The sequence below is a fragment of the Pristis pectinata genome, chromosome 12 (genome assembly GCF_009764475.1).
Source record: "Pristis pectinata isolate sPriPec2 chromosome 12, sPriPec2.1.pri, whole genome shotgun sequence".
Lineage (NCBI taxonomy): Eukaryota > Metazoa > Chordata > Chondrichthyes > Rhinopristiformes > Pristidae > Pristis > Pristis pectinata.
In genome coordinates this window covers 50,477,821-50,496,509 of record NC_067416.1, presented here as the reverse complement: position 1 = coordinate 50,496,509, position 18,689 = coordinate 50,477,821, and the positions used below count along the sequence as shown (strand labels likewise).

Sequence of the window (18,689 nt, the reverse complement as noted above, 5' to 3'; positions counted from 1 at the left end):
ACTTGTAGAACGCCTTGGGGTTTTCCTTCATCCTGCCTGCCAAGGCCTTCTCATGTCTCCTTCTGGCTCTCCTAATCTCTTTCTTAAGTTCCTTCCTCTTAGCCTTGCACTCCTCCAGATCTCTAACATTACCGAGCTCTCTGTACCTTTTGAATGCTTTTCTTTTCCTTTTGACTAGATTTATTATAGCCTTCATACACCACGGTTCCTGTATCCTGTCACAACTCCCGTCTCATCAGAACATGTCTATGCGGAGCTCCACAAAAATATACCCTGAATATTTGCCACATATCTTCTGTACTTTTCCCAGAGAACATCTATTCCCAATTTAATCTTCCAATTTCCTGCCTGAGAGCCTCATAATTCCCTTTACTCCAAGTAAACACCTTTCTAGCCTGTCTGTTCCTATCTCTCTCCAGTGCTAACGTAAAGAATTATGATCACTATCACCAAAATGTTCACCCACTGAGAGATCTGACACCTGACCAGGTTCATTACCCAATATCAAATCAAGTACAGCCTCTCCTCTTGTAGGTCTATCTACATACTGTGTCAAGAACCCTTCCTGAACACACCTAACAAACTCCACCCCATCTAAACCCCTCACTGTCTGGAGACGCCAATCGATGTTTGGGAAATTAAAACCCCCCATCACAACAACTCTGTTATTCTCACACCTTTCCCTATCTGCTCCTCAATAACCCTGCCACTATTGGGCGGCCCATAAAAAACACCCAGCACCGTTATCGACCCCTTCCTGTTCCTAACCTCCACCCACAGAGACTCCGTAGACAATCCCTCCACAACGTCCACCTTTTCCGCAGCCGTGACACTATCTCTGATCAACAGTGCCACTCCCCCACCTCTCTTGCCTCCCTCCCTGTCCTTCCTGAAACATCTAAAACCCGGCACTTGAATCAACCATTCCAGCCCAGGAGCCATCCAAGTCTCCGTAATAGCCACATCATAGCTCCAAGTAGCGATCCAAGCTCTAAGCTCATCCTCCTTGTTCACAAGGCTCCTTGCGTTAAAATAGACACATCTCAAACCTGTCTGAGCACGTCCCTTCTCTATCAGCTGCCTATGGTACTTACTCCTAGCCTCCTCTATTTGAGAGCCCAACACCTCTTCCCCAGTCTCTCCAGTACAGATCTCACCCCCCAACAATTCTAGTTTAAACTCTCCCCAGTAGCCTTATCAAACCTCCCCGCCAGTATGTTGCTCCCCCTGGGATTCAAGTGCAACCCGTCCCCTTTGAACAGGTCATACCTGTTTATGTTGGCGCCGAAAGCGCGGCGACACTTGCGGGCTGCCCCCCAGAACACTACGCAAAAAAAAGATGCATTTCACTGTGTGTTTCGACGTACATGTGACTAATAAAGAGATCTTAATCTTAATCAGCTGCTGCCAGACAGGCGGCGGAATCCCCAGACGAATGGCGGCCCCGGTTACCCAGAAACCCCCGCGCCCGAGAAACCGCCCGATGCGCTGGCAGGAGGCGGGCGGAGGGGAGCGGGCGCGGTGCAGGCCGGGAAGGTGCGGGCTCCGGGCGGAGGAGCGCGGCCTGAGCCCGGCGAGCCGAGGCCGAGCGGTTGGTGCGGGGCCGCGGCGGCCGCTTCCCCGGGGGACGTCCGTTGGCGCGGTTCGGGTCCCAGCAGCGGGACGGAATGGGCCATTTCCAAGGGGTACCGTGGCCGTGGGGGTCAGAGTCACAGCGAGGCCCGGCCGGGGCAGGGCGGCACGTCTGCAGACCCGGCGGGCTCAGGGTCACGGTGACCGGGGCTTCCTTCCCCCGCGGCGGCCGGGGCTCCGACTCCCCAGGTCTGCGGACCATCAGACCGGAGGACGGGTTCAGCCCACGTTCCCGCTGGGCCGCCGGTCACCTCCGGCCCAGCCATTGCCCGATAGAATCAGCCGGCGACCGGCGCTGTGCTGCTCCCCGGTGACCTGAAGCCCCCCCCCCACCCCCCCACACCCCCCCACACCCCCACACCCCCACACCAAGGGAGCCGGCGGCTCGGGATACCGGCACCTGAGCTCAGAGTCAGTGCGGGGTCCGGTACTGGGGGGCTTGGGGAATAATCCCCGGGACCAAGCCCCACCGCCACACCGTCAGGGAGAGAGCAGGAGTAAACTGGGAGCCCGGATTTCATACAGCGAGATTATGGGGAGCAGAGGGTGTGAGGGGTGGGGTTGGGGGGGGTGAGGGGTGGAGTTGGTGGGGGTGAGGTGTGAGGGGTGGAGTTGGGGGGTGAGGTGTGAGTGTGAGGGGAGGTGTGAGGGGTGGAGTTGGTGGGGGTGAGGTGTGAGGGGTGGAGTTGGTGGGGGTGAGGTGTGAGGGGTGGAGTTGGGGGGGGTGAGGTGTGAGGGGAGGTGTGAGGGGTGGAGTTGGGGGGGTGAGGTGTGAGTGTGAGGGGAGGTGTGAGGGGTGGAGTTGGGGGGGTGAGGTGTGAGGGGTGGAGTTGGGGGGGTGAGGTGTGAGGGGATGGGTGGGATGGGGGTGTGTGGGGTGGGGTTTGAGGGGCGGGTGGGTGGTCACAGCCCAGGAGGGGGACGGGACAGGACGGGGAGCAAAGTCTCAGGGAGGCTGGAGGCGCCGGTTTCCCACGGCGAGGACTTGTGGAAACGGCGTCTCCGCGGGATGGGTCGGCGGGCGGGACCCTCCAACGGACCTTCACGGCGGGACCCGCCGCCCGATTCACCGGGAGCCGCGGTGGAGGGAGATGCCCGAGGGCCAGCGACTGTGATCCGGCCGATTGTCCGGTCTGACGGGGCTCGGCTGCCCCCCCCCCCCTCCCCCTCCCCCCGAGTGGGCGGCGGCCACGCAGACTGCGGGGGCTGTAGCAAGGGACAGGAGACACCGCGGTCTGCCGGCCCCCGGAGTTTCCGGGCAAAGGCGTAATTCCAGGATTGGGGCAGGAGGGGACCTTCGGAAGGGGAGGGGTGGGGGTTTGACCCGGAGGGCAGGGGGAGGGAAAGAGGTAGATCGATGGGTTCCATGAGTTTAAAAACTCCCCGCGCTTCCCTCTGGGGGCGAGGTATTGCCGGCGGTACCATTAGCAGAGGCCGAGGCTGTCATCTTTTCTGGAGACCAGAGACCAACCCAGTCAGTGTAACAGAATCAGAAATCGCTGGGAATATTCAGCTGGTCAGTCAGTGTCTGTGGAGAGAGAAGCGGGAGTTCTGTGGAATCCCGCCAGACAAACTGTGAGAGTCCAGTTTCAGGCAATGTCCTGTGTCTGCACCCTGTGCGAAGGGTGAAGGCAGTCACTGCAAGCCCCTTTGAAATAGTAACGGGCAAGGGAGGGAAGCGAACTGATGTTGTCAGGGTCACGGGTTTGCCGGGCGGGGTGTGAGTGTGTGCGTCTCCCCCCCCGCCCCGAGTAGGATATTGGAAATTAGGGAAAAGTTGTGGAAGTTTTTGATTGGGTTAACCCGGGCTCCACAGAGTTTGAACCCTGTCGAATGTAAAGGGTGGAGAGCGGTAACATCTGTCTAGACAGGGGGGGTTGTCTGTGCGTCTGACTGGGTGAACACCCGTGTTCCAGGGATTGGCGACCGAAGAAAGGGCGTCAACTAACCAAAGAATACGGCCTTCGCCGGCGTGGGATAAGGAAGCGAAACCGGCGGGAATGAGCGGCTGGAGGATTACACGAGGGAGCGGCTGATTCAGAGTTGTCAGGGGAACGGAGGCCGCGGGTGTCCCTGCGGAGATTGCGATTTCCACCCCCGGGACCACAGGTAATGAAACACCCGGCGGGCTGTGTTCACCGCGGCCGAGAGGCGCTAGAATGTGTCGGGCCCTACGGGCTTTGACTGAAACGTCAGCTGGGCTTTATGATTCATTGGTGCAGATCACTGCTCCTGGACACTTTTCCCACGACTTTCCCAAGCTGCATTTCCGCGTTATCTCACGTTCCCTTTAAATTAGTTTCACAGGGTGTCAGTAATGGAGGATTCACAGACAGGAAACTCAAACCAAACCTCCCTTCATGACTTGCCAGAGTCACTCGATCCATCGGGGTCCGACCACCACTGGCCTCTGGACGTGGGAATGGAGAGCTCGATTCACTGCGCGGAGAAACGGTTCGCGGGTTCTGAGTGTGGACAGGACTTCAGCCGAACGTGCGGCCTGCTGAGATACCGGCGCAGTCACGCCCGGGAGAAACCGTGGAAATGTGAGGACTGTGGGAAGAGATTTCTTTACCCATCCCACCTGGAAGCTCACCGCCGCAGCCACACCGACGAGCGGCCTTACGCCTGCTCCGTGTGCGGGAAAGGGTTCAAACAGTTGTCTCACCTGCAGGAGCATCGGCGAGTTCACTCCGGGGAGAGGCCGTTCACCTGCTCCGAGTGCGGGAAGGGATTCACTCAGTCGTCCAACCTGCTGATCCACCAGCGAGTTCACACCGGGGAGAAGCCGTTCACCTGCTCTCTGTGTGGGAAGGGATTCACTCGGTCAGACAGCCTGATGATGCACCGACGAGTTCACACCGGCGAGAGGCCGTTCATCTGCTTTCGATGCGGGAAGGGGTTCTCTCACTCAGGCGGTCTGCGGAAGCACCAGCGAGTCCACAAGTGACTGCAGGAGCGGCATTCTGCCCATCGTGCTCCTGACGATTACATCCAGGGTTGGACGATATTCACTGTCCTGCCCTGGGTTCATTCCGCTGATGTTTACAGCCCATGGCTGGGGTTTAATATTCCTGACAGATGCCGAATAAATCACCTCAAACTTTAATGCCCAGTACGTTGTCCATTTAATCGCGAGGGGTGGGTGGGGAGGTATACTCTTTGCATTTTAGATAAAAGATAACTTGATTGAAGTTTTCTTTCTGATATTGACTGTTAGGGTGGGGAGGGAGAAAGGATTCTGCTGCCGGGGGGGCGTTCAGGAGCAGGGAGCCGGACCTTTCAGGAGGAGAGTGGTGAAACATTGCCGCGGAAGGCAAGTCTGGAACTCTATTTCACGAGTGGGAATCGATGTTGGGTGAATGGTAAACTTGAAATGGATTAATGAATATTTGGACAAGAGTGTGGGCCTCTGAAGTTGGGTCATACTCACCAGGACATGATCGCCAGCACCGGTTTTAAATAGGTTTTAAAAAGGCAGGCACGGTAGTGTAGCGGTTAGCGTAACGCTATTACAGCGTCCGCGACCTGGGTTCAATTCCCACCGCTGTCCATAAGGAGTTTGTACGTTCTCCCCGTGTGTCTGCGTGGGTTTCCTCCCACATTTCAAAGACGTACGGGTTAGGAACTTGTGGGCGTGCTATGTTGGCGCCGGAGGTGTGGCGACACTTGCGGGCTGCCCCCAGAACACTCTACGCAGAAGATGCATTTCACTGTGTGTTTCGATGTACATGTGACTAATAAAGAAATCTTATCTTAAAAAAAAAAGGGAGTGGCTGCAGAGTCGGTGGGGCTGCTGGTTGAAGTTCCCTGCTGAGTTCCTGTGGAGTACTAACTGGTTAGAAAACTGTAAGTGTGTCTCCCTTGCTCAAGAAGGGAGGGTAAAAAAAAGTTGGGTGATTATGGGTACTTGGCTTAACATGTATTGTTGGCAGGGTGCTGTAGTTTATAATCAAGGAAGAAATAACTGGTTATTAATGTCATTATAGAAAAGATGTGGAAGCTTTAGAGAGGGCGCAGAGGAGATTTACCAGGATGTTTCCTGGATTGGAGAGCATGTCTTATGAGGATAGGTTGAGTGAGCTGGGGCTTTTCTCTTTGGAGAGGAGGAGGAGGAGGATGAGAGGGGACTCGATAGAGGGTGTACAAGAAAAAAAGAGGCATAGATCTCTTCAGAGACTTTTTCCCAGGGCGACAATGGCTAACACGATGGGACATAATTTTAAGGTGATTGGAGGAAGTTATAAGGGGGATGTCAGGGGTAAGTTTTTCTTTCACAGAGAGTGGTGGGTGCGTGGAACGCACTGCCTACAGAGTTAGTGGGGGCAGATACATTGGGGACATTTAAGAGACTCTTAGACACATGAATGATAGAAAAATAGGGGGCTATGTGGGAGGGAAGGGTTAGATAGATCTTGGAGAAGGATAAAATGTCGGCACAACATTGTGGACGGAAGGGCCTGTACTGTGCTGTAATGTTCTGTGTTCTCATGTCATCAAGCCAAATAAACATAGTTTCATGAAAAGTAAATCATGTTTGACAAATTTGCTAGAATTCTTCAAGGATTTAAAAAGCAGAACTGATGGATGGGAACCTCTAATGGAGTGTATTTAGGCTTTCAAGAAGCATTGACAAGGTGCCACACAAACGGCGAGCGCACAAGATAACTCATGGTATCAGGGGAAGCGTATTGGCATAGATTGAAGATTGGTTATTGAATAGAAGACAGAGCATTGGAATAAACGGGTGTCTTTCAGGCTGCTCTGCCTCCGGGATTGGTTCTTGCTTCACAGTCCCTTCGGGGGCATGACAGGGTAGATGTCGAGCTGCTTCCGCCCGTGGGAGAATCTCGAACGTGAGGCCATTGTTACAGGATTAGGGGATGGCCATTTAAAACTGAGGTCCGCAGAAACTTCTTACAGAGGGTGGTGAATCTTTGGCGTTCTCTGTCCCGGAGGGCCGTGGAAGCTAAATCATTGTGAGTATTTAATGAAGTAGATGATTTTTTTTCTTGAAAGATCGGTGAATTGACGGCGATGAGGAACTGGCAACAGAGAATTGTGCACTGCAGCAGCCAGCTATTAGTCATGCTGAATGGTTTAGCGCCCGAGTGGCCCACTCTTGCTCCTATTTTCACTTGTTTTTTTTTTCCTGGGAAATTCAGTGCGAAAATTCTCTGCCCCGCTTCCCATATGCAAGCATTCACTCGCTTTTCAGCTGTTCAGGCGATCTGAGACATCGCTGTCGGATGATTTCAACGGCGGCGATCATTACCCGGATTAGTTTATATGGCAGCCAGTCTTTACCAGGAGCCATTGCGGTTGAGAAAGTGCCCTGTCGCGGTTGAACGAGCCGAGAGCGCAGGCGCACGACAGGGGTGACGTCACAAGCACGCGTCTCCGTACGCGGAAGCGTTCGGGATCTCGGCGGCAGGTAGGAGCGGGGGTTCACTCAGGGCCGGGTCCCGGGTCCCGGGTCCGGGGGTTCGGGCCCGAGGTGCAGCCCACGGCCGGGGAGAATCCGTGCGGGCTGCAGAATCACTGTGAGCGGCCACACAGCTGCAGCACGGACCTTGCCACCCCTGCCTCCCCTCTCCCCCCATCTGCTTCCCCCCCCTCTCCCCCCATCTGCTTCCCCCCCTCTCCCCCCATCTGCTTCCCCCCCCTCTCCCCCCATCTGCTTCCCCCCCCTCTCCCCCCATCTGCTTCCCCCCTCTCCCCCCATCTGCTTCCCCCCCCTCTCCCCCATCTGCTTCCCCCCCCCTCTCCCCCATCTGCTTCCCCCCCTCTCCCCCATCTGCTTCCCCCCCTCTCCCCCATCTGCTTCCCCCCCCTCTCCCCCATCTGCTTCCCCCCCTCTCCCCCATCTGCTTCCCCCCCCTCTCCCCCATCTGCTTCCCCCCCCTCTCCCCCATCTGCTTCCCCCCCCTCTCCCCCATCTGCTTCCCCCCCCTCTCCCCCATCTGCTTCCCCCCCCCTCTCCCCCATCTGCTTCCCCCCCCTCTCCCCCATCTGCTTCCCCCCCCTCTCCCCCATCTGCTTCCCCCCCCTCTCCCCCATCTGCTTCCCCCCCTCTCCCCCATCTGCTTCCCCCCCTCTCCCCCATCTGCTTCCCCCCCCCATCTGCTTCCCCCCCTCTCCCCCATCTGCTTCCCCCTCTCCCCATCTGCTTCCCCCCCTCTCCCCCATCTGCTTCCCCCCCTCTCCCCCATCTGCTTCCCCCCCTCTCCCCCATCTGCTTCCCCCCTCTCCCCCATCTGCTTCCCCCCTCTCCCCCATCTGCTTCCCCCCCTCTCCCCCATCTGCTTCCCCCCCTCTCCCCCATCTGCTTCCCCCCCCTCTCCCCCATCTGCTTCCCCCCTCTCCCCATCTGCTTCCCCCCCTCTCCCCCATCTGCTTCCCCCCCCCCCCCCATCTGCTTCCCCCCCATCTGCTTCCCCCATCTGCTTCCCCCCCCATCTGCTTCCCCCCCATCTGCTTCCCCCCCCATCTGCTTCCCCCCCATCTGCTTCCCCCCCATCTGCTTCCCCCCCCATCTGCTTCCCCCCCCATCTGCTTCCCCCCCATCTGCTTCCCCCCCCATCTGCTTCCCCCCCCCATCTGCTTCCCCCCCCCATCTGCTTCCCCCCCCCATCTGCTTCCCCCCCCCATCTGCTTCCCCCCCCATCTGCTTCCCCCCCCTCCCCCCATCTGCTTCCCCCCCCTCCCCCCATCTGCTTCCCCCCCCTCCCCCCATCTGCTTCCCCCCCCTCCCCCCATCTGCTTCCCCCCCCCTCCCCCCATCTCCTCTTCCCCCTCCCCCATCTCCTCCCCCTCCCCCCCAATCTTGAATCATTAGGATCTCTTCTGGGGTATGGGTGACCTGTACAAGAGAGACAGGTTGCACCTGAACTAGAGCGGGACCAATATCCTGCCCGGGAGATTTGCTACTCAGGAGGCTTTAAACCAGAGTGGCAGAAGGGTGGGGTCCTGTGCAGTAGAGTGGCTGATGAGAAATCAGGGATAATACTGTAGCCAATGAGAGCAAATTTAGTCGTCAGGATAGATAGGAGCACAGTAAAATGAGAGGAAATTGGCTTAAACTGCATTTATTTCAATGCAAGAGGTTTTACAGGTAAGGCAGATGACTGAGGGTGTGGATGGGCTCTGGGAACGGGGATATCATTGCCATAACAGAAACATGGCTGAGGGAAGGGCAGGACTGGCAGCTCAATGTTCCAGGATACAGATGCTACAGGTGTGGCAGAGGTGCAGTTAAGAGAGGAGGGGGAGTTGCCTTTTTTTATGAAAGAGGATATAACAATGGTCCTTAGAGAGGATATTCTTGGGAGATCATCCAGTGAGGCCATGTGGATAGAAGTTAGAAACAAGAAGGGGGTGGTCACTCTGATGGGAGTGTATTGTAGTCAGCAGGAATTGGAGGAGCAGATATGTAGAGAGATTGCAGCTAGTTGTAAACATAATAGGGTAGAATTAGAGGGAGATTTTTAACTTCCCTGATAGTGACTGGGCCAACATAGTGTAAAAGGCTTGGACGGAGTAGACTATGTGAAACGTGTCCAAGGAAGCTTCCTTGATCAATATGTTGGGGGGACCTACTAGAGAGGGTGCAGCACTGGACCTCCTCCTGGAGAATGTTGTTGGGCATGTGGCGGAAGTGTCTGTCGTCGAGCACTTTGGGTCCAGTGACCTTAATTCTATTAGTTTGAAAATAGTTATGGAGAAGGATACCACTGGTTCACAGGTTAAGGTCCTGAACTGGGGCAGAGCAAATTTTGGAGCCATGAGGCGGGATCTTGCAGAGGTAGATTGGGCGAGATTGTTCGCAGACAAAGGAGTGTCTGCCAAGTGGGAGGCCTTTAAAAGTGTGATGTTGAGAGTTCCGGGCCTGCATCTTCCTGTTAGGGTGAAGGGCAAAGCTGGCAGGTTTGGGGAATGCTGGCTGTTGAGTGAATCTCTTGAATCTCCTACAAGAAATGTAGGAGTGCACTTAACAGAGAAGTTAGGAAGGCAAAAGGAGGATCTGAGAAGGATCTGGCAGGCAAGGTGAGGCAAAATCCCAAGAGATTCTATAGCTATATTAAGAGTAAAAGGGTCGCTAGGGAGAGAATAGGTTCCCTTAAAGATCAGGATGGCCATCTGTATGCGTAACCAAAGGAAATAGGTGAGATTTTTAAGAAATATTTCTCTTCAGTTTTTACTGTGGAGAAAACAATGGATATTCAGGGAATGGGGGAAATGAGTGGTGATGTCTTGGACCACATGTGAATTAGCAAGGAGGAGGTATTGGAGCCCTTAAAGTGCCTTAAGGGGCCTCACCTGGTGCATTCCTGGACCTTGTGGGAAGCTGGAGAAGAAAATTGCGGAGGCCTTTGCAGAGATTTTTGCTTCATCTCTGGCCACAGGTGAGGTTCTGGAGGACTAGAGAGTAGCTAATGTAGTACCGTTGTTTTAGAAAGGGTAGCAAGAACAAGCCAAGAAACTACAGGCCGGTGAGTCTGACATCGGTGGTCGGTAAATTGCTGGAGGGGATTCTGAGTGACGGGATCTACCAACATTTGGAGAGACAGGATCTGATTCGGGGCAGTCAGGGCGGCTTTGTGTGTAGGAAGTCATGTCTGACAGATCTCTTGGAGTTCTTCGAGGAGGTAACCATGAGGGTAGAGCAGTGGATGTTTTCTATATGGACTTTAGCAAGGCCCTTGACAAGGTCCCTCATGGCAGGCTAGTCTGGAAGGTTGGATCGCATGGGATCCAGGGGGAGATAGCGGATTGGATTCATAATTGGCTCAGTGGTAGGAAGCAGAGGGTGAGGGTCGAGGGTTGTTTGTCAGATTGGAGGCCTGTGTCTAGTGCTGTGCCACAGGGGTCAGTGCTGGTACCTTTGTCTGTAATTTATACAAACAATTTGGATGGGAATGTACAAGGTGTGGTTAGTAAGTTTGCAGATGATACTAAAATAGCTTGTGTTGTAGATAGTGTGGCAGGTTACCAAAAATTACAGGGGAATCTTGATCAGCTCAGTGGGCTGAGGATTGGCAAACGGCTTTCAGTATAGATAAGTGTGAGTTATTGCATTTTGGGAGATCAAACCAGGGTAGGACTTGTACAGTGAATGGTAGGGCCCTGGGGAGTGTTAGGGAACAGATGGACCTTGGAATGCAAGTGCATAGCTTGCTGAAAGCAGCATCACAGGTAGACAGGGTGGTGCAGAAGGCGTTTGGCACACTGGCCTTCAGTCAGGGCACTGAGTCTCGGAGCTGGGATATTATGTTGCAGTTTTCCAAGATGTTAGTGAGGCTGCACTTGGAGTATTGCATACAATCTTGGTCACCCTATTATAGGAAAGATGTTATTAAACTGGAAAGAGCGCAGAAAGATTTACCAGGATGTTGCCTGGACTTGGGGGCCTGAGTTACAAGGAGAGGTTTCATAGACTGGGACTTTATTCCCTGGAACATAGGAGACTGAAGGCTGACCTGATAGAGGTACAGGGACATGCAAAAGTTTGGGCACCCCTGGTCAAAATTTCTGTTACTGTGAATAGCTAAGCAAGTGAAAGATGACCTGATTTCCAAACGGTATAAAGTTAAAGATGACACGTTTCTTTAATAGTTTAAGCAAGATGACTTTTTTATTTCCATCTTTTACAGTTTCAAAATAACAAAGGAAAAGGGCCCGAAGCAAAAGTTTGGGCACCCTGTATGGTCAGTACTTAGTAACACCCCCTTTAGCAAGTATCACAGCTTGTAAATGCTTTCTGTAGCCAGCTGAGTGTCTTTCAGTTCTTGTTTGGGGGATTTTCACCCATTCTTCCTTGCAAAAGCCTTCTAGTTCTGTGAGATTTTTGGGGGCGTCTTGCATGCACTGCTCTTTTCAGGTCTATCCACAGATTTTCGAAGATGTTTAGGTCGGGGGACTGTGAGGGCCATGGCAAAACCTTCAGCTTGTGCCTCTTGAGGTGGTGTGGGGGGGGTGGTGTGGGGGGAGGGGGTTAGGGTGGGGGCGAACTTGCCCCTCAGGTCCCCTTTAACTCCCATCTCACCTTCAAGTCTCTCCTCAAGCCCTCCAGTCCCAGTGAAATCTTTGTGAATCTTTTCTGCACCCTCTCCAGCTGAATGGCATCCTTCCTGTAACTAGCTGACCAGAACTGCACACACTACTCCCAAGTGTGGTCTCACAAATGTCTTGTACAGCTGTAACATGACGTCTCGGCATGGTTCCCCAATCCTGCCAGCCTTGCCCTTCACTCTAACGGGGACATGCTGGCCCCGAACACTGCATGTCTCGATTTAAAAGGCCTCCGACTTGCCAGACGTCCCTTTACCTACAAACAGCCTCTCCTAATCAACCTTTGCAAGAATGTTTCCTTTCATGGGGCAGTCAAGAACCAGTGGGCCTGGTCTCCGAATAAGATAAGATCTCTTTATTAGTCACATGTACATCGAAACACACAGTGAAATGCATCTTTTGCGTAGAGTGTTCTGGGGGCAGCCCGCAAGTGTCGCCACGCTTCCGGTGCCAACATAGCATGCCCACAACTTCCTAACCAGTATGTCTTTGGAATGTGGGAGGAAACCGGAGCACCCGGAGGAAACCCACGCAGGCAGGGGGAGAACGGACAAGCTCCTTAAAGACAGCGGCCGGAATTGAACCCGGGTCGCTGGCGCTGTAATAGCGTTACGCTAACCGCTACACTGCCATGCCTGCTTTGGACAAGGGGTCTTTGACTTGAAACGTTCACTCTGTTCCTCTTTCTGCAGATGCTGCCTGACCCGCTGAGCGCTTTCAGCATTTTATGCTTGTATTTCAGGTTTCTGGTAGCAGCAGGTTTTCTTTTTGATTTTCATCTACCAGTTCCCAGTTAAAAGCGCAACAAAGAAGAATTCCTTCTCTCTGAAGCTTGAGTCTTTGCATCCTCTTGCTGCAGAGAGCTGTGGGGCTTAGATCACTTTTGAATCAGTAAGGGTTTTGGGGGAAGGACAGAAAAGTGAACGGGGAAGGTGGGATCAGCCATGATCCTAATGAATGGCAGAGCAGGCTCAAGAGGCTGAATTGCCTCCTCTTGTTGCCAGTTAACGACCATTCCCTCCCTGCAGCATAAAAATAATATTTTTTTTTCCACATTCTCAGTTCTGACACAGGGTTTTGGACCAGAAATGTCAACTCCCGCAGGTATTGCCTAACCTCCTGATCAGCACTTTCTCTTTTTATTTTGGATTTCCAGCATCTGCAGTTTTTTTTTTAAAGATTTTACTGTGTTCTCTGCTGGCCTGGCTCAGGTGGTGAATGCCTGGCACAGTGGTGTAGCGGTTAGCGTGACGCTATTACAGCGCCAGCGACCTGGGTTCAATTCCCACCGCTGTCTGTAAGGAGTTTGTACGTTCTCCCCGTGTGTCTGCGTGGGTTTCCTCCGGGTGCTCCGGTTTCCTCCAACGTTCCAAAGATGTACGGGTTAGGAAGTTGTGGGCGTGTTATGTTGGCGCTGGAAGAGTGGCGACACTTGCGGGCTGCCCCTAGAACACTCTACGCAAAAAAAGATGCATTTCACTGTGTGTTTCGATGTACGTGTGACTAATAAAGAGATCTTATCTTATCATCTTCAGGCCCTGGGTGATGAATGCTAATTTCGCTGAAACTGCTGTTGGTAGAGTGGTTTCTGGAACAGTGGGGATTGTGGGTACAATTGTGGCCATTGATTCAGCTGCAATAAGCCCTTTGACGTTGGTTTGCAGACAGAACCTGGAAGCACAGGCAGGCAAATTGAGAACCAGTCAAATCTCCAGACCCCGTCAATTGTCCAAATCTTAGTAAATATAATTGGGACCAAGGCCAAATATTAGGGACTGAGTCTATTTCTGGTGAATTAATGTCTTTAATATTGTGATTACATGAACCATGTAGGTAAATTATGTCTATTAATGCTGTATAAGAAACCAAAATCCTTGTGTCACTTGTAGTTATTTCACAAATCATCTTTGTTTGGTGTCCTCTGATACTGGGCCCTTCTGTTTATGGGACGATGGTCTCTTCATCCATTCTGTCTGAATGCAGAATGGTATTTAACACCTCTATCCTGGGCAAGTAGCATTCACACTACCTAATCACCTGTGCCCTTAACATTCAATGGCCTTGCCACCACTGAGCTCACCACCATCAATCTCCTGGAGGTCAACATTGACCAGAAAGTCTACTGGACCAGCCACAAATGCTGCAGGAGTGGGTCAGAGGCTGGTTATTCTTTGGGGAATAATAAAACAGAAAATGCTGGAAACACTTAGTAAGGAAATAGAGTTAACATTTCAGGTCAAAGACTGTTCATTAGAGCTTGGAAAGAGAGAATGTTAATTTTCAGTCATTGAGGAGGATGGGTAGAACAAGGGCATGGGGTGAAGTCAAATGGGTTAATGTGGCTGATTTGGTATTGGTTTATTATTGTCACGTACTGAGGTACAGTGAAAAACTTGTCTTACAAACTGATCGTACAGGTCAATTCATTACACAGTGCAGTTACATTGAGTTAGTACAGAGTGCCTTGAGGTAGTACAGGTAAAAACAGTAACAGTACAGATTAAAGTGTCACAGCTACAGAGAAAGTGCAGGGCAATAAGGTGCAAGGTCACAGCAAGGTAGATCGTGAGGTCAGAGTCCATCTCATCGTGAAAGGGAACCATTCAATAGTCTTATCACAGTGGGGTAGAAGCTGTCCTTAAGCCTGGTGGTACGTGCCCTCAGGCTCCTGTATCTTCTACCCGAGGGAAGAGGAGAGGAGAGAGAATGACCTGGGTGGGTGGGGTCTTTGATTATGCTGGCTGCTTCACCAAGGCAACGAGAGGTAAAGACAGAGTTCAAGGAGGGGAGGCTGGTTTCTGTGATGCGCTGGGCTGTGTCCATAACTCTCTGCAGCTTCTTGTGGTCCTGGGCAGAGCAGTTGCCGTACCAAGCCGTGATATATGTGTTGCTAATGGTAGTGCTGTGGGATATGCCCAGCGGGTCAGGCCGTACCAATGTAGAAGGAAAACCTGAGCCAGTTCACAGAGGGATGACTGGCAGAAATGGCCCAATCTGATACAGGCAGAAATCCAGTGGAAGGTTGCAACATGCCAAAAAAAGTCGAGTTTATTGTCATAGGCACAAGTACCTGTATGCACAGGTGCAATGAAAAACTTGCAACAGCATCACAGGCGCATAGCATTAGAGAGACAACATTCACAAGAAGAATGTAAATTATACAAGAAAGAACACAATGAGAACAAAAAAAAACAAACTCCACTGTTGTGTAAAGTGGTCACAGTGTTGCTATACTGAAGTAGTGATTAGGGTTTTGCCAAATGGTTGAAGGGAAGTAGCTATTCTTAAAGCTGGTGGTGTGGGACTTCAGGCTTCTGTACCTCCTGCCCGATGGTAGCTGTGAGAAGACGACACGGCCCAAATGGTGTGGATCTTTGATGGATGTTGCCATCTTAAGGTAGTGCCTCATATAGCTACTGCCAATGTTGAGGAGGGATCTGCCCGTGATGTATTAGGCTGAGTCCACTACTCTCTGCAGCTTCGTGCGTATCTGTGTATTGGAATTGCTGTACCAGTCCATGATGCAACCAGTCAGGATACTTTCAACAGTACAGCTGTAGAAGTTTGTTAAGAGTGTTTGGTGATATTGCCAAACCTCCTTAACCTTCTAAGAAAGTAAAGATGCTGGTGTACCTTCCTGGTGATTAGCATCTATGTGTTGGACCCAGGACAGGTCATCCAAAATGTTAACACCCAGGAATTAAAAGCTGCTGATGCCCAGATGGAAAATAAGTTTGCTTTGGGACTCACTTTTTACAGTGCAATATCACCGCTCACTAGAGAGACCAAAACTTACTTCATCTAAAATGCTGTCCTGTACTTATTGATGTTTTTTGTAAACTCCTTTTGCAGGAAAGAACAAACTGAGGATTTGCGCGTGGGAATCTCAAGCTCAACAGCACACCAGACCTGCAGTGTCGGTCAGGTCACCAGCACCTGAATGTCATCAGTTCTTGAATTTAGAAGAGGAGATGCTTATCTGTCTCATTTCTGAGAAGTGATTACAAACCATAGTTTGAACAGTACGGCAGTGAGACACACATCCGTTAGTGAGGGTGTTCGAGAGGGTGACTATGGAAGGATTTCCATCCAGTTATACGGCCGGAGAAGGCAGTGTGCCGGACACACCAAGGAGAAACCAAACATGTTCTGTGCAGGTGACATTTTGATAAACCAATCTGAGAGAAGTGGGAAAAACTTTCAAGTCTCTGAAGGAGTGAGCAAATTTCCTCGATAAAAGTGGTATCAGTGTGCCACAGGTGCTGCCTGACCTGCTGAGTTCCTCCAGCATTTTGTGTGTGTGTTGCTCCAGATTCCAGCAGCTGCAGAATCTCCTGTGTCTCAGCGCGAGTTCTTGATCCTTTGAGAAGAAAGAACTCTGCATCCAGCTGGAAGCGCGTCCACCTGCTTCGTGTCTGGCATGAAGTTCGTTGTTGTTAAAACAGCAGTAATCCCGTGCCCTGAGAACACACCAGCACATCCTCGCCAGCTGTGGGAAAGGATTCATCCTACCTGCTGATACGTCAGTAAATTCACACCGGGGAGAGGCCGCTCACCTGTCCTGAGTGCAGAAGGGGATTCACTCATTCAGCCAGCCCAATGACACATCAGCAGGTTCACACTGAGAGGCCGTTCACCTGCTCTGAGTGCGGGAAGGGATTCACTCAGTCAAAATACCTGACGATACACCAGCGAATCCACACTGGGGAGAGGCCATTCACCTGCTCTGAATGCGGGAAGAGGTTTGCTCAGTCATCCCACCTGCTGACTCACCAGCAGGTTCACACAGGGGAGAGGCTGTTCACTTGCTCCAAATGTGGGAGGGGATTCACTCGGTCATCCAGTCTGATGAGACACCAGCAAGTTCACACTGGGGAGAGGCCGTTCACCTGCTCTGAGTGCGGGAGGGAATTCACTTTGTCGTGCAACCTGGTGAGACACCAGCAAGTTCACACTGGGGACAGACCCTTTATCTGCTCTGAGTGTGGGAAGGGATTCAGTCGGTCATCCCACCTGCTGACACACCAGCAGGTTCACGCTGAGGAGAAGCCTTTCACCTGTCCTGAGTGTGGGAAGGGATTCACCCACTCATCGTACCTGGTGAGGCACCAGCAAATTCACACTGGGGAGAGGCCGTTCTCCTGCTCCACGTGTGACGAGAAGTTCACACAGTCGTCAGACCTGATGAGACACCAGCGCGTTCACACTGGGGAGAGGCCATTCACCTGTCCTGAGTGTGGGAAGGGATTCACTCAGTCTTCCAGCCTGATGACACACCGGAAAATTCATACAGGAGAGAAGAATTTCACCTGCTCCGAGTGCGGGAAGAGATTCGCTCGATCATCCAGCCTGCTGATACACCAGCGAGTTCACACCGGGGAGAGGCCATTCACCTGCTCTGAGTGTGGGAAGGGATTTGCTGATTCATCCAGCCTGACAAAACACCAGCGATTTCACACTGGGGACAGACCTTTTATCTGCTCCGTGTGTGAGAAAGGATTCACTCGGTCGTCCCACCTGCTGCGACACAAGCAAGTTCATACCGGGGAGAGGCCATTTATCTGCTTGGAGTGTGGGAAGGGATTTACCCGGTCATCTCACCTGCTGGCACATCAGCAGGTTCACACTGGGGAGAGCCCGTTCACCTGCTCCGAGTGTGGCGTGAGATTCACTCATTCCTCAGACCTGCTGATACACCAGCGAGTTCACACCGGGGAGAGGCCGTTCACTTGCTCCGAGTGCGGGAAGCGATTCACCCGGTCATCCACCCTGCGGATACACCAGCGAGTTCACACCGGAGAAAAGCCGTTCACCTGCTCCGAGTGTGGGAAGAAGTTCACTCGTTCATCCAGCCTGCTGATACACCGGCGAATTCACACCGGGGAGAAGCCGTTCACTTGCTCCGAGTGCGGGAAGGGATTCACTCGGTCATCAGAGCTACTGATACATGAGAAAATTCACAGCGGGGAGAGGCCGTTCACCTGCTCCGAGTGCGGGAAGGGATTCACTCGCTCATCCTGCTTGGTGAAACACCAGGAAATTCACACCAAGCAGAGGCCGTTCACCTGCTCTGAGTGCGGGAAGGGATTTGTTCAGTCGTCCCAGCTACAAAAACACCAACGAGCTCACACCGGGGAGAGGCCGTTCACCTGCTCCGTGTGTGGGAAGGGATTCCCTCGGTCAGCCCAGCTACTGAGACACCAGCTAATTCACTCTGGGGAGAGGCCATTCACGTGCTCCGTGTGTGGGAAGGGCTTCGTTCAGTCATCCCACCTACTGAAACACCAGCAAATTCACACAGAGAAGAAAGACTAAACATGATGTATGCTCATTGAGCCAGTTGGGGTTTGTTTCTGATAATGTTAGTAACCCCCATAACTGGGCTGAAGTTTAATATTCTGGATCTGTGGAGAAAATAAATATTGCCCTAAGCACTGTTTCAGATCCTCAGTGTCTCTACAATATGCACAATGTACCACAGAAAGAGAGGCCATGGGGCCAAACTGGTCCCTGCCAGTATTTCTACTCCACACCAGCTTCTCTCCTCTTATCCTGTTGTATTTTACTTGTATTTCTTTTTTTCTCATTGTGTTCACTCAGCTCTCCATTAAATGCATCCCTGCCAATCACCTTAACCCCCTCCCTGTGCTGATGGGTTCCACATTATCCCCACTGTCTGGGCGGATCCAGGGGGCGAGGCTTTAATATCCCGGAGGCTCCGGGACCCCGGAGCGCGGGGCTCACTGAGGGGGTGGCGGCGGCGGCTTCAAGCCAGGTGCGCAGGCGCGGCCCCTCCAGCCGGCACCTGACGGAGGGCGCATGTCTGGGAGCCGGCTCCGAGGGAGGGCAATGCGCCTGCGTTGCCCCCTCCAACGGCAGCCGGCGCCGTCAACGTTCCTGGGTGGTTGGGGCAGTGCGCAGGCGCGTCGGTTCTGCCGGGCGGTGCCGGCGGTCTGAGGGGAGGGGGAGGTGAGGAGGGGGAGAGG

At 52.8% G+C, this 18,689-nt stretch overlaps 1 protein-coding gene across 4 annotated transcripts; it reads left to right on the top strand.

Annotated features, from left to right (window-relative positions):
• Window positions 1-1,462: 1,462 nt before the first annotated feature.
• On the top strand, window positions 1,463-18,406 carry LOC127576548 (gastrula zinc finger protein XlCGF57.1-like). Of its 4 annotated transcripts, XM_052027083.1 has the most exons (4): window positions 1,463-1,591; window positions 3,549-3,741; window positions 3,932-4,503; window positions 16,332-18,125. In XM_052027083.1, the coding sequence occupies exons 3-4, from the start codon at window positions 3,950-3,952 to the stop codon at window positions 18,016-18,018; spliced, it is 2,241 nt and encodes a 746-aa protein (XP_051883043.1). In that variant the 5' UTR covers window positions 1,463-1,591; window positions 3,549-3,741; window positions 3,932-3,949; the 3' UTR covers window positions 18,019-18,125. The 4 variants fall into 4 exon arrangements, with proteins under 4 accessions (XP_051883043.1, XP_051883042.1, XP_051883041.1 ...); XM_052027082.1 differs by lacking the exons at window positions 1,463-1,591; window positions 3,549-3,741; window positions 3,932-4,503 and adding exons at window positions 6,948-7,066; window positions 11,286-11,339 and having other exon boundaries at window positions 15,556-18,138; XM_052027081.1 differs by lacking the exons at window positions 1,463-1,591; window positions 3,549-3,741; window positions 3,932-4,503 and adding an exon at window positions 6,948-7,066 and having other exon boundaries at window positions 15,556-18,406.
• Window positions 18,407-18,689: the final 283 nt, after the last annotated feature.

What these genes read in the sequence shown, in the direction of transcription:
- LOC127576548 (XM_052027083.1), top strand. Translation starts at nt 3,950, where the DNA reads ATGGAGGATTCACAGACAGGAAACTCAAACCAAACCTCCCTTCATGAC. An exon ending in CGAGTTCACACCGGCGAGAG is followed by an intron (nt 4,504 to 16,331) that starts GCCGTTCATCTG and finishes TCACACTGAGAG; the next exon opens with GCCGTTCACCTGCTCTGAGT.